Source organism: Caretta caretta, chromosome 12 (assembly GCF_965140235.1).
Source record: "Caretta caretta isolate rCarCar2 chromosome 12, rCarCar1.hap1, whole genome shotgun sequence".
Classification (NCBI taxonomy): Eukaryota; Metazoa; Chordata; order Testudines; family Cheloniidae; genus Caretta; species Caretta caretta.
Window position 1 is genome coordinate 39338647 of NC_134217.1, and position 15794 is coordinate 39354440.

Sequence of the window (15794 nt, forward strand, 5' to 3'; positions counted from 1 at the left end):
TGTGATTACCTTGTCTACTCAGGAATTTGTAAAATCCTTGTTTCCATGGTGTGCCTGACTGGAAAGCAGGCCCACCACTACACAACTGTCAGTGAGACATTCTTGGGTTTGTGATCCCTAACAGAATGAAGCCCTGTCTTATGATAAGATGATGCTAACTGCCTTTCCGGCTTTCTCAGGGCTATCGTGACAGAGGCAGAGTTAAGGTGATTTGGGTTCTTTGCTTGATAACTGCATTTAACTTTAACTCTGCATTTCTATGGGTTGCTTTTTCATTTTTGTTTTGTTTTAACTTTAACATTCTTGAAAGACAATATACACACAGACTTCTGCTCTGGGCCTACAGTCTGTGTGCGCCTGGCACCTGCCGTTGTGCTGTATAAGCATTGGGTTTCATTGTTGCATTGACCCCTATGCGTTGTGGTGTGCTGCATTGCCTTGCCTCGCCTTTCAGTGCCTGGTAGGGGGATCAGGGCGGTGTTGTGTAGCACTGAGCTCTCTGGCAATAGAGCTGGATGCAGGGCACCATCGTGTGTGGTGTGTCACTCTGTGAGCGAATGAATGGCTCATGCACACACTGCCCACCCCCGCCTGCTACACACACACTGCCCGCCCCCCCGCCTGCTACACACACATGCACACACACACACAGCCCGCCCCCCAGCCTGCTACACACACACACACTGCCCACCCCCCAGCCTGCTACACACACACACTGACCGCCCCCCCACCTGCTACACACACACACACTGACCGCCCCCCCAGCCTGCTACACACACACACACACTGCCCACCCCCCCAGCATGCTACACACACACTGCCCGCCCCCCCGCCTGCTACACACACATGCACACACACACAGCCCGCCCCCCAGCCTGCTACACACACACACTGCCCACCCCCCCAGCATGCTACACACACACTGCCCACCCCCCCGCCTGCTACACACACACACACACTGCCCGCCCCCCAGCCTGCTACACACACACGCACGCACACAGCCCGCCCCCCCAGCCTGCTACACACACACACACACTGCCCACCCCCCCAGCCTGCTACACACACACACTGCCCGCCCCCCAGCTTGCTACACACACACGCACGCACACAGCCCGCCCCCCCAGCCTGCTACACACACACACACACACACTGCCCACCCCCCCAGCCTGCTACACACACACACACACTGCCCACCCCCCCAGCCTGCTACACACACACACACTGCCCACCCCCCCGCCTGCTACACACACACACACTGCCCGCCCCCCCAGCCTGCTACACACACACACACTGCCCGCCCCCCCAGCCTGCTACACACACACACACACACACTGCCCAGCCTGCTACACACACACTGCCTGCCTGCCCCCCAGCACATAAACACACAGCCTGACACCCCCCTCCACACATACCCCCCCCCAGCTTGCGACGCACACAGCCCCCCGCGGCCTGGTGCCGCTGGCCCTTTAAGGCCGGCCGGGTGCGGGCGGGGCGGCCCCGCTCCGGGAGGCTGTCGCGTTCCGATGATGTCACACAATGGCCGCCCTGCGCCGCCGCCGCGAGTAGAGGCCCCGTCCCGCGCCGCCCGCGCCGAGAGCCGGAGCCGCCTCCCCCACCCGCCTCCGAGGCGCTGCCGCCCCCCCGCCCCCGCCCCGCGCGAGCCGCCCGCCCCCGCCCAGGTGAGAAGCCGCGGGGCGGCCTAGCCGCCGGGGGGGGCCCCAGGGAGCCGGGCGCCTGGGGGGGGCCGCGCCGGGCTCCGGCCCCGGGCAGCGGGAGGGGCTGGGCCCTCGGCGCGGGGCGGGCCCGACTCCCAGCATGGAGGGCGGGGCGAGGGCCTGACCCCACGTGGGGATGGCGGGGGCGCCGGAGGGGCGTGGGGGGCGAGGTGGAGAGGGATGGGGCATTGGGGGGCTGCAGCAGGGCCGGCCTAGGGTGGGGTCGCAGGCAGCTCTCACCGTGGGTGGGCAGTGGCGGGTTAGGGCAGGGCTGTGCTGCGTGTCCGGGGTTCTCAACTTTTCTCTCTCTGAACGCCCCCCGACCCACCCACACCCCCCCAGCCTGCCCCAACGTGCTGTAAAAACTCCACAGCCCCCCTGTGCCACAGTCACTGGTTTTCTGCAGAAAAAAGCCAGGGCCAGAGTTAAGAGGTAGCAGGCAGGATATTTGCCTGCAGCCCCGAAAAACTACATGGCTCAGGCGTTGGCTTTAGCCTTGGGTGGCAGGGCTCAGGGCCCCGGGCTTGAGCTCCATACCGTGGGGCTTTGGCTTTCTACCCCGGCCCCCAGCAAGTCTAATGCGGGCCCTGCTTGGTGGCCCCCCCGAAAGCTGCTTGTCCCCCGCCTCTTCTTCCCAGGGAGCCCCGGACTCCTGGTTGAGAACCCCAGCTGTACCGTGAGCTGCCCCAAGTGGCTAGGTGCAGGTGGTATCTGGAGAAGGTGAGGGTCTGAGCTAGTATGCCCACTGGTAAATATATGGGGAGATGATGGATTATTTAAACTGGACAGTTTGTTCAGAATTGTGGATAGATGCAAAGTGCCCTTAAGAGAGGCAACGGGAAAAGTTTTACTGATGAAAACCCTTCAGGGCTGTCTGGAAAACATGCACTCTGGAAATCCAGATGCTGCTCTCTATGCTTTTAATGCATAATGTTTTACATCTAAACTTGTTTTTCTCTTGTCGCTTCTAGTGACATTGCATATGTGGATTTGTTTTAGAATGAGTTTTGCATATTAGGAATATAGGTGTTGTGTTATTGAACTCATAAATTAGATGCTCTAACCCTTTTGTTTCGAAAGGTAGTCTTTGCAATATAGATATCTATGCCCTGTTGGGTTGTTTCATCTGCACAGTGAAACAGTAACACTAAAGCCTCTCCATGGTATAGCTGTAACCATGTTATCAGCAGCTGTATTTCAAAACTCTAGTTTCTCGGTTGAGTTCCCTGAGCAGTGTGGACAGGGTTTTTTCCTCGGAATTGTGCTGCAGTTGCTCACTGACTTGATTTTCAGACAAATCTGTCAGCAGTGGTTCAACTGTTTCAAAAAACAATTGTTACTATTCCAGCAGTAGCATGAACTAGGGCAAATGTATGAATTCTTTCTCCTGATCTTTATAGGGTTTGTCCAGAGTGTGGAAAGAGGTTAAGATCTTTTCCTAGTGTAAACAAACCCTTAACCATCTCACTCAACTTATTTTAATGCAGTTTAACTCTGAAACCGAATTATTAATGAATAATGTACTTGTTAAGCTAAAAAAATTCATTTATTCTCTGTAGTTAAACTAATGTGCCAATAGTTTAAAGTGGGAATTCCACAGATTACAGATACTAGAAAAGCTTTGCATGGTCTAACAGTAGCAGCTACAAGGTTATGGGAGAGGTAAACTAAAGGAGAACCCTAACAATTGTTTCAGCAGCCAGGGGGCTACCTCTCCCACAACCTCCTAGCTGTACTGAGGAGGGGTGTCTTCTAATTGTTTCTCACTCAACTTCTGTGTTATAAGGTGTCCTTTTCTCCAGGGCCTGCCTCTGTTGCTCAGAGCTCTCTGAAGTCCCCAAAATGAAATTGACCTGTTGCTCTGATGGCTCATGGAATTGCAATATTGAAATTGACAATACTCTAATCAGTTTCCACTTTGCTGTAGTTCAGAGAGCCTGAGCAGTTGCAGAGATGCTGGAGCTGAGGGAGGAATTACTTCATGGGCTCATACTTTGTTCATGTTTGGACGATTTTCTTTTCAATCATGATGGTTAACCCCCCCCCCCTTTTTTTTTTTTCAATGAAAGCTTAGGTTTTGTGGAAATTGATGACATTTGCCCAAGAAAGCTTTTCTATTAGTCCTGGGAGACTGGATTTTTCAAACCTTTGCATAAATAGATTTTAGTGTATCTAGGACAAAATCATTTTCAGTATGGTTACAGAAAGAAGCATTCTTCAGACCTGATGACAACAAGTTACTGTTTTCAGCACCAGTTGAGTGGACTTACTGCTAACAGATTGTTTTCAGCAACTGGTCAGTTTGCTATTGTAGGCAGAGCTTAACTTTCTGTAGATTTAATTGAATATACTACTTAAATAGTTGTGCCTTTTAACCAGTTTCTGTCCAATACGCTCAAATAGTGGGATTTTCCTTCTGCAGAAAGAGAGCTCTAGCGACAGATTTTGATTAACACCTATTTTAAGACTGCTTGTCCAAATAAGAAACATACATCTCCAGCCATTTAAAACATCTTTGTTAAAACTGGATAAATTCTGCCCTTAGGGTCATGTGCACAGCTCCTGTTGATTTCACTGAGATATACATAGAGCAAGAGAGGACATAATTTAGCACTATTTCTTGTAAAAGGCATTGGCAAGGGCCCTGAGCCCAGAATACTAAGCTACCTTAAATTCCATTGCTTTTATTTTCTCTCTAAACTGTTTCCCATATATATTTCTGTCTAAACTATTTCCCTTATACACTTGTTAACTCCACACAATGAGGGCAACAGTGTTAGTTAGAATCCAGCCCCTCTGTTCAGTGTACTTGTCAAACTGTGCTGCAGTAACTCAAGAACGTGAGTACTAACCTCAGGGCAGACTGTTAAGAAGTGGGTCACAAACCCCAAATTGGATGAGAATTCTATACTCAGTTTTCCCCAACCATTTATTAAGTGTAAAGTCCTCAGGCACCATAATAACCTAACCATGAAGTCACACACAGTCCCCTTGGGTATTCTGATCTATCTTACCATCCAGGTATCCTTGCCCTTGTGGTAGATAGTCTCTTGCATCAAAATTTACAACAATATTCAGTGTTGTATTCAGGTCCCAGGATATTAGAGAGACAAGGTGGATGAGGCAATATCTTTTATTGGACCAACTTTTGTTGGTGAGAGGGACAAATTGAACTCTTGTAAGCTCGAAAGCATGTCTCTGTCACCAACAGAAGTTGGTCCAATAGAAGATATTACTGCACCTGCCTTGTCTCTCCTTCAACAATGTTACTTTTCCAGACAATAGAAGTTGAACATAGTCTTGAGCACAGGACCAGAAGCTTGGAATTCCTGAGTTCTCATCTAGGCTCTTTGCCTTGGGCAAGTCAAAGAGTGCTTCTCAGGTTAAAAATTATGTTTCAAAAAATAACATTCTTATATTATGAACAGTACTTTGACTGATAAAAATGGAAATAATTTTTAAAATCTCTTAATTAGTTAAGCTGTTTTTTATTGCATTTGTTTCCATTTCCAAATTTCATTGTGAAATTTCTCATGCATAGCTCCAATGCTGTCTTGTTTAACTTGCAAAAGTGCAGACGAATACTTTTGTATTTAAAAAAACCTGTTAAAATGTATTTTGTTTTTTGGGTTCTTCTAAGAACATTTTTATTGGTCTTTGGTTTGGTACAAGTTTATTTTAACATAACCCGAAGAGGGATAAATATGAACAGGCTGGCCTTTTCACCTCTCCTCAGTAAGCAGATCCATTTTATGTACTGTAAAAATGAGGATAACTTAAATACCTGGCAGTGGTGGCATGAGGATTAGTTCATATTTACATCCAAAAACCTACATTAAAACAAACTGAGTTTGCAAAGTCAAACACTCAAAAGTTAGGAAATGCCAGAACTCAGGTTGTCTGTGCAACCTTCATTTTGCCACGTCATGCATCTGCGTTATGTTAGTCTTTTATAGTCATAGAATCATAGAATATCAGGGTTGGAAGGGACCTCAGGAGGTCATCTAGTCCAACCCCCTGCTCAAAGCAGGACCAATCCCCAATTAAATCATCCCAGCCAGGGCTTTGTCAACTTCTAAGGAAGGAGATTCTACCACCTCCCTAGGTAACGCATTCCAGTGTTTCACCGCCCTCCTAGTGAAAAAGTTTTTCCTAATATCCAACCTAAACCTCCCCCACTGCAACTTGAGACCATTACTCCTTGTCCTGTCCTCTTCTACCACTGAGAATAGTCTAGAACCATCCTCTGGAACCACCTCTCAGGTAGTTGAAAGCAGCTATCAAATCCCCCCTCGTTCTTCTCTTCTGCAGACGAAACAATCCCAGTTCCCTCAGCCTCTCCTCATAAGTCATGTGTTCCAGACCCCTAATCATTTTTGTTGCCCTTCGCTGGACTCTCCAATTTATCCACATCCTTCTTGTAGTGTGGGGCCCAAAACTGGACACCGTACTCCAGATGAGGCCTCACCAATGTCGAATAGAGGGGGACGATCACGTCCCTCGATCTGCTCGCTATGCCCCTACTTATACATCCCAAAATGCCATTGGCCTTCTTGGCAACAAGGGCACACTGCTGACTCATATCCAGCTTCTTGTCCACTGTCACCCCTAGGTCCTTTTCCGCAGAACTGCTGCCTAGCCATTCGGTCCCTAGTCTGTAGCTGTGCATTGGGTTCTTCCGTCCTAAGTGCAGGACCCTGCACTTATCCTTATTGAACCTCATCAGATTTTTTTTGGCCCAATCCTCCAATTTGTCTAGGTCCCTCTGTATCCTATCCCTGCCCTCCAGCGTATCTACCACTCCTCCAGTTTAGTATCCTCCGCAAATTTGCTGAGAGTGCAATCCACACCATCCTCCAGATCATTTATGAAGATATTGAACAAAACCGGCCCCAGGACCGACCCCTGGGGCACTCCACTTGACACCGGCTGCCAACTAGACATGGAGCCATTGATCGCCACCCGTTGAGCCCGACAATCTAGCCAACTTTCTACCCACCTTATAGTGCATTCATCCAGCCCATACTTCTTTAACTTGCTGACAAGAATACTGTGGGAGACCATGTCAAAAGCTTTGCTAAAGTCAAGTCTTTTATGATCACATTCTGTTTTCTTTCCTCAGGATATCTGCCTCATTCAGTGTGCACAGGATGGGCCTGCTCTGGGGATGAATCAGGACTGTGTAGTGAATGAGGCTTTTTGTCTTTAGCACCCCTGCCTCCTGTGTCACAGATCTGGAACATGTATAGTGAATGAGGCAGGGGATTGCAGGAAAAGAAGAATGTCACTGTAGCGAATTGGATTCTATCCCTGTCTCTGCCACAGAATTCCTATGTGATAGGCAACTCACTTAAACCAAAGTTTCCATAAGTAGCCATTGTGTGTTCCTCGTTTTCTGGGTACCCAACAAGAGACACTTAGGGTCAAAGTTGCGGAAATGCTGAGCACTCACAGTTGCAGCTAAGGTCACTGGGAGCTCTGCTCTGAATAGGCAGACCCTTGACATCTCAAATTGGGGACCCTACATTAGTGTCACACTTTTGACTTCACCCTTCTGCAGTCAGGTCAGCCGGTTTCCTCCTTTATGTTGCGTGGCGTGGAGGGAGGAAAGCAGAGGCTTTGAAAGCACAGGAGAGACAGTCTCCCTGCTTTCAGTTCTGGTGTCACGACCATTGGCAGCAAGGGAGGTGCAATTGCAGGGAAGGTCCTGCTCAGCTCCTGCAGCCTTGCAAAGGAACACGTTCAGTTGCTCTGTGGGGATAACACACGCACAGTCCAGTCACGTGTAGAATCTGTGAAGGGATGGAGAATGCTCAGTAAAGGCAGAATCTTAGGAGAATTTAGCTACCAAAGTCTAGCAAGTCTCAACTGAGCATATGTGAACTAGTTTTTTTTCAAAGGCTTATAACGTGGCCAAATGTAGGTGAATTTTCATGAGGACAGCAAAAGGTACAACCTTGTCTGCCAAATTTCAAATCCCAGATCCAATGCATGAGGGCATTTTTTTAACTTGAGTGAAACCAACATTTTTCTATAATCCCATTCTCAGAAACAACTGAAATGTTTTAGATGAAACTTTCAGAAGAAAAAAAAAACCCAGCCTGGTTCAGGAACTGATTCAGATTAAAGTTTGGCAAAGTTACAGGCAACTGAAAACAGGGTTTTCTATTGGAAAAAGTCAGGCAACCTTAAACAGAGGTAGCCCCACCCATAAATTATAAAGTGGTTTTGAAGTGCTGTCAATTGAAGGTAGTGTTTATTAATTGGTTTATTGCCACGTAACTGTAGGTTATAAGTCCTGTAGCATTATATGTGGATTGGTAGTTCTCAAAAAAAAAAATTCCATTTGTATTTCTCACAAATTTGTCTTTAACCCGGTATAAGTGGGGCCAATTTTGTAGGTCAGAGTTATTCCTTTTCTTTGAACAGATTTGTTTAGTTCACCTTCACTATATCAGCAAGGCTCTCAGGCAGTCACAATGCGTCTCTTCCTGTCCTATCATACTTCTGAAATAGTGCTCCAAATAAAGCTGCTGTGGTGTTAACACAGCTTCCTCGCTTGCTTTCCCTCCAGTCCTCTGGACCTGTTTGGGGAATCTGAGACCTCCGAGACAAGTGTGTCTTCTGGGGCCTAGGCATCTCCACGCCGGCCAGGGCAGGACTGATTGATTGCTGTGGTAAGGTGGTAAATGCTGTCAGTCTAAACTTCTTGGAATAAAAATTGGGCTGGGATTTTCACTAGCCTTCCTTTCACTGAAAGAACAACAGTTAGTGGCCTACAAGGAGAATGGTGGCCACTGCTGTCCCCATGTTAGTATAAAAAATTGTCACACCATTTTATCTCCCCATTTTTTTCCTGGTTCTAGTTCCACCTTGTGATTCTTACGGTGGGTTTTCTTGATTTCCACATAGTTGCTTGTAGCATAATAATCACAGCATTCCTTCGTCTTGGCGTAGTTTTTCTATTGTACTGGTGAACTGAGGCAGAGTGATGGCCATGGAGATTGACCAGCTGGCTGAACCGAGCGCCCTCTGCGTATCCACGTAACAGCAGGCAGTGCAAGCTTCCCATGTGCGCTGCCTCATCAAAGTAGCTTTAGAAATGACCCAACAGAGGAGGTCTGAGGCCTGTTGCTGAGGATTGGTATGGGGAAACGTGCAATGCTGTTGCTGGGAAGCAGGAAATATGTAATGAACTAACATGAACAGTCGCCTTTGTGAATGTGATCATTAAAGATAGCACTGGTTTTATATACATTTGTCCCTTCCATCGCTTCTTAGTGGAGCTCAACAGAGGAGAGAGATGTACCAGGACTAGACTGTGTTCCTATTGTCGTTTTAGTAACAGCCAGCAGAGGTGAACGTTTATACTCAGCAGCTAAATTGATAAAATGAGCACAAGCACATTTTCTCCCACTCCCTTCACATCCCCTAATCTGCATCCTCTTTTTAAACAACTTATTTGCAGTAGGTCAGAAAACAAATAAATTCCCCTAACTCATCTTTGCTTGACAGTTTGTACATTTCTCCAGGCTTGTTAATGTTGACCTTTTATGTGAGATGTAACAAATTGTAAGTAAATTGCCATGCATGTGCTGGAAAGGGTAATTTCGAAGGCAGTTAGATAATTAAAATGGTCATAGAACTGTTCTTATAGAAAGTAACAATTTGTGACTGACATTTGAGTTCAGCATCAACCTTTAAATGTTTTTAAAGGCACAATTTATTTGAAATCTGCCCCATAATGTACTTAACTGCCCAGAGCTGCAATTAGCAGGAAGAAATTAGCTATGTTATTATTGATCTTTTAATTTCTTAATAAAATCACAAAGTTGGTCATTTGAGGAAGCTCTGTGTGCTGAGAAACACTAGAAGCTACTACTAGGGCTAAAATGTGTCTTTACCATAATCTCAGTGGTAAACTGGGCTGACTGGGGGTGACAGCAATCCATGCAGGACAAGGGGGGCTGCTGGAAGAAGGCACAAAAACAAAAGTGGGAGAAAATTAAGCCTCTCTTGTTCCTGTTTTTAACAGATGAGTAAACTGAGAAACCCAAGCTAAGCAACGTGCCCAAGCCGACACAGCAAATCAGTAGCAAGGATTGGAATTCCAGAGTTCCTGGTTTCCTACCCTGGGCTCTAACTACTAACCCATGTTGCCTGTAACACCCTTCCTGTCCCATTTCAGAGCTGAGATCCCAAATTCCATAATAATCAGCCAGGATCTGGTGTTTAAAATTCTGAGACTTGTTGTTGTTGCTTTTTTCCGTCTTAAAATCTATTTAGATTTCATGGCAGTATGCTTGATCACTGGAGACCTAGCATGCCCCTGTCATAGTCTGTTGCCTACTCCTAAGGTAAATGGCAGCCTTTTTTGCTACAGTCTGGGTCAAAGAAACTCAGTAGGGAAGAGTGAGTCAGCTAGTTGTGGATCAGGAGAGGAGAAAATACTGCTCAGCTGACTGCTGGTGGTAACTCTTTTTTCACACAGAAGTAGAATTAATGGATACAAACTGTTTGAAGGAGACATGGGTGGTCTCCTTAGAGAAGCTCCCTTCTGCCTGGTTTAATATAATATTTTGTATATGTAGCATCTTTCATCTAAAGAGTTTAAATGTAATCAGTGAAAGTCTGGCACTTTATGCAGCTCTCAACTGCAGTTGTTCCACAAAGTGAACAAGCTTTCAGGGATCTATAATGGAGAAGACTCAATTGAGTGAAGCATGATACATATTTTGGGGGATGGAATCGGTCTGTGAGAGGAATTTAATAAAACTGATTTCAATCCCATGATTTTTCTTTCAGCCATAAAGTTACCTTAACAAGCCCAGTACCAGTTCTCCTCTTGACGTCTAAACTCTGCCTCCTGCCCTCCCAAACCTCCATGATTACAGAACACTTTCACAAAGACAAGTCAGACTACGTGTGTGTGTGTACATATATATATATATTTTTAAAAATTAATGGTGAATTGAGTACTTTGGAAGAGCGTCAGATTGACAGTGCTGGGAATTGAAGGCCTCTGTTTAATCATCCCATAGGTACAGGACGGAGAACTACAGTACACACTTCCCCATGCTACACCATTAGTTTGCCTCTCCAGCGTTCTGGAGGAGTAACCTCTATACCCTGTTTAGACCCATGCCCATTCAGTCCTTGGCTTCTTCTGAGACTGCCAACTGGTGCCAGTTATTGTGATCTGTCTGGTGATATGTACTTTGTTCTGAGGGTTAAGGTAACTGCATAGAGTACCAAACAGCTATCAGATGGTAACAACTGTACTTGGAGGTCAGAGGACTTATACCTCATTACCAGTTCCCTGGGCCATCCAGTCCCCTATAAAGTCAGCCTTCTCCTTTGTGGAACACAAATGCATTTGATGTATTACTTCTGAAATACCTTCTGCCTTGCCTCTTGTCATTACTGTACTTATCTTTTCTATCATAAGCAGAGACCTAATTTTTAAATGTTCTTATGGACCACACAAAAAAGACACGATAGAGCACATGGACATATTTGAAATAGAAATGTTTACTTAAAGATATTTTAGATACAGTGTTACTATGTAGAGAGGGGGGTGCTTAGTCATAGTTTTGCATTCTAAATTTAACTATATTCAAAATTTCTTAATAATTTAAATCAGTCACACACACATACAGTTTTTGTTTTCTTTGCTCTGGCCAGTATATATAGCTGCTTTTGCCAAAGTTCATAACCTGGAACACAGCTTGTAATCGGAGGAGCTGCACCATCCATTGCTCCCATTTACTTCAGATAGATTTTTGGGAACTGAGCACTTCTGAAATCAGACCCTGTTTGTACAGCGCTCACCAACCTCTTGATGAAATACAGCTACCTCTGGGGTGGAACGCAGCAGCCATTTTACACCAGCTGTGCTGTCTGCCGCTTTTAGAAGGAGATGTGAAAAATGACTTACGCAGTTGAAATGAGAGGGGAATTACTTTATGTGGACAGAATGTGATTATCTTGGATCTTTAACCATGTCTGGTTAGGTCTTGTATTTTACATGTCATCCTAAAGCTGCGGCATATCACCATGCTGAGGTTCTAGTGAAGTATTGTCCTCTAGGGAAGAGTACCACACTGTTTCATGCAGCATCTGGAATTTTTTGGGGAAGTCGCCTATCCAAGTAGTGATTTGGCCTGACCCTGTGTAGCTTGGAAAAGCAGGTGAAATCCTTATCCAAGATTGTATCTGTGCATGCACAAGGTGTAGCATCCCGTTTAACTAGACAGTCTGGGACAATACTGAAATAAACAATTTAAGCTGTTTGGATATTTAAACTTCTTTTGTTCTGTGGAATAAGCTGAGACCATACTTTCAGGCAACACCTCCTCCAGTAGAAAGATACAAGCTGTATTCCTGTATTTTATGAGGACAAGGTTTTTGTTCCAAATACTAAACGTACTGTGTTTGCCCTTAGCAGACTACCAAGTACTGATGGATGTTTCCGACAGTCCTGAGCAACACCCCTGCTCTCCCGAGGAGGAGGACCAGCAACTCTCAGACGACGAAATCCTGAAAGAGAGTGGCTCAGATCGGGAACTGGATGGAGAGGGTCATGGCAACATTCTGGAGGAAGAGGAAGAGGAGGATGCAGTCAGGGGACTGAGTCAGGGCGAAGAGGAGAACCACTCGGATGAGGAGGACCACTTAAGTGAAACCAAGTCCCAGGACTCTGACAGTAATGAGCAGAGCAGGGAGCTGAAGAGCTCCCCGTGTCTCAGGGAGGAGGAAGACCGGACAAATGACCTTGGAGACGAAGCATCCTCTGTCACCCGGGAACTGGATGAGCATGAATTGGACTATGATGAGGAAGTTCCCGAGGAGCCAAGTGCGGCTGTTCCAGAGGATGAGGCCGAGAAGGTGGGGGGTGAGGATGACGAGGAGGAGGAGAAGGGAGACGATGCACCTGAGGATGAGAAGAAATCCAATAGTAAAAGCGATGATGAAAAGGATGGCCAGGATCCTCTCAAAGAGAAGAAGAAAGAGGAAGATGATGGAGAAATTGATGATGGCGAGATTGATGTAAGTTTGAGTTATCCTTAGACGGGGGACGGAATTCAACAAGCCTCTGTGGGTTGGGGAAATCTGCCCTTGGATTCAAAATTAGCTGGCTGTTAGGCTGTCGTGCCCTGAACATCTGTCATATTTGATGTGAATATCTTCAGTAGCTTTTTTTGGGTCTAATTTATGGCCTATAACTACTGTGGGCTCTCAAACTGTCCATCACTGTCCATCCCTCAGGTTATGCCCCAGCATATATATGAGGTGCACACTTCTGAAAAGGAAGGTCTGCTGTGTACTTAATTGTGACTTCCGTTGCTGTGTACTCTGGAAAACCCTGTTGCGCACAACATCTGTAAAGATCTCAAGTAAACTTGGTCCTGATCAGTGCACAGGGTCTCCAGAGCTTCAGCTTTCTACCTTTGCTCACAAAGGACTTTTGGGTAATGCTAGCACCTAGTTAGCCAGCCACATGCTAGGCGCTTACAAGCTATGTCATCACTTGTACACTGTTAACCTACCAGGCTCTAATGGCTCCTGCGGATGGGATGTCTGGCATGTGTGGCAAACCCATGTGCTTAAAATAGATTGTATTGTTTATATGCAATAGTGCCTTAAAACCCTAGTCATGGGTCAGGACCCCATTGTGCTAGGCACTGTATAAACACATAACAAAAAGAGCTGACAATCAAAGTAAGTTGTTGTCTGACATTTTGGTGATTCATACTTCCTGTGGTGACCTATCCGAGTTTGTACTCAGAAAGGCAAAGTGACTGATCCCATTAGGAATTGTGGTCAGTAGTGCTTACTTAGTACTTTGTGCCTGGATTGCTGTATAGCAGCACTCATCAGTCACCGTGTGCAATATTAGTGCCATTTTACAGGTGGAGGAGAATGAGTTGGTGGTGAAATGACTTTCTCAGTACCACAGATCAGGGACTAGAACCCTTCCTATGGGCTCCCAGTCTTGAGTTTCGACCACACTTCACTCTGACTACTGGGAATGTAAGACAGCATTTAAAATATAAAAGCCAAGTGGTAAGCATTAATTCCTCTATGTCAGAGATCCAAGTGCAATTTCTTGGCTCTGTTTCTTGTTCCCCATGCAAGAGGTGCAACTGGGCAGGGAAAGTTTGTCGCTGCAGCACCTCTTGATAATCAAGCAAGGAAGCAATGGCTTTGGGAAGGAGTCATTTCTAGTCCTACTCAGCCAAGGAAGGTTACCCAAATCTGAGAGCTAGGAGGGCAGGGTAGAAAAGTAAGAGGTTCTTCACTGACGATTAAGGGAGAGGAAGTTAATTGGAAGAGACGTGCAAAATAATCGTCTGTCATTTCAGTTTCTTTCCCAGTTGGGCTGCAGCTGGCAGTGCCGTTTTCTAAAAGAGGTTCATAGCTGAGTGGAAACTGTAGTAGACCAGCGTTGGCTGAAGTTAGCGTAGAACCCAAATTATGCATTGATGTCTGGCTGAACTACCTCTACTGTGGTAAAACGTTAAGGAAACTGGGGTGAATGACAGAGGATTTAGCTTATTAGGGCTTTTTCAAAGAAACCTCAAGTCCTTTTGTAATCCAGTAGAAGTGTGTCCTAAATCTTGTAGGTAGAATACAGTAACAAAATTGATCTGTCCTGCATTGACCACCTGTTTTCATGTTTAATCACATGATGCTTTGGCTAACTCAGTGGTCAGGATCACAAGTTTCCTCTTATGTTCTGCTCACTGTGGAAGGTGATCTGATAAAATACATTCTATATTTTCAAATGACTCAAACGTTCTGACTCAATTTCAATACAGGTTAGACATGGGGTGGGCAAAATACGGCCCACGGGCTGGATCCGGCCCATCGAACATTTCTGTCTGGCCCACCAGGCTCTTTGGCTGCCCCCTCGTGATCTCTGGGCGGCTAAAAGTCCCGTGGCGTAGCGGGGCGCTCAGGCAGGCTGTCTGCCTGTTGTGACCTCACGCCGCTCCTGGAAGCGGCCGGCTGCTGCTAGCGTGTCTCTGCGTGCCCCTGGCGGGAGAGGGAAGCAGCTCCATGCGCTGCCCCCACCCCCAGCACCATCCTCAAAGCTCCCATTGGCCGGAAACTGGCCAATAGGTGCTGCGGGGGTGGTGCTTGTGGGCGCAGGGAGCGAACAGAGACCCACTGTTCTCCTCCCCCCAAGGGGCATGCAGAGACGTGCCAGCAGCAGCCTGCCGCAGCCGATTCTGGAAGTGGGTGGGACCATGGCATGCACGCAGCCTGCCTGAGCCCGGCAGTATCGCCGGCTGGGAGCTGCCTGTGGTAAGCGCCTCCCGGCCAGAGCCTACACCTTGCACCCCCTCCTGGACCCCAACCCCCTCCCCCAGGTCAGAATCCCCTCCTGCACCCAAACTGCCTCCCAAACCCCACAGCCCCTCCTGCACCCCAACCCCTGCCCCAGCCTGGAGCCCCCTCCTGCACCAAACTCCCTCCCAGAGTCCACACCCGTCACCCTCTCCTGAACCCCAACATGCTGCACCAGCCCGGAGCCCCCTCCTGCACCCAAACTCCCTCCCAGACCCCACACCCGCTCCATTAATATGGTAGAAATGTGCGGCACATGATGACTTACCAAAATCATTGGAGTGATCCCCCTGTGAAAATTATTGCCCACCCCTGGATTAGACATTTCTGTGTTACCTGAAATCCTTGTGGTGGGAGAACCCAAGCAATTTAAATTTAGTGGATCCCTAAAATCATTTCAGAATAACTTTAACATGCATCTTGATACAACACTAAAGCGACTGGCTCACTACAAAAGCAATTTTCCCTCTGTTGGTATTGACACTTCCTCATCAATTATTGGGAGTGGACCGCATCCACCCTGGCTGAAATGGCCTTCTTAACACTGGTTCTCCACCTGTAGGTAATTCCCTTCTCTTCAGGTGTCAGTATATTTATGCCTGCATCTGTAATTTTCACTCCATGCATCTGAAGAAGTGGATTTTTTACCCACGAAAGCTTATGCCCAAATAAATCTAAAAAAGAAAAGGAGTACTTGTGGCACCTTAGAGACTAACCAATTTATGA

At 46.8% G+C, this 15794-nt stretch overlaps 1 protein-coding gene across 5 annotated transcripts in view; it reads left to right on the forward strand.

Moving 5' to 3' along the window:
- Positions 1–1542: 1542 nt before the first annotated feature.
- ZC3H18 (zinc finger CCCH-type containing 18) overlaps positions 1543–15794 on the forward strand; it is a 60785-nt gene continuing 46533 nt past the window's right edge. For 2 of the 5 annotated variants that reach the window (XM_048816802.2, XM_048816804.2), the window contains exons 1-2: positions 1543–1679; positions 12160–12764. In XM_048816802.2, the coding sequence (XP_048672759.1) occupies positions 12177–12764 (588 nt within the window). In that variant the 5' untranslated portion in view covers positions 1543–1679; positions 12160–12176. The remainder of the gene's footprint in view (positions 1680–12159; positions 12765–15794) is intronic. The other 3 variants (XM_048816799.2, XM_048816803.2, XM_048816801.2) reach the window with 3 other exon arrangements.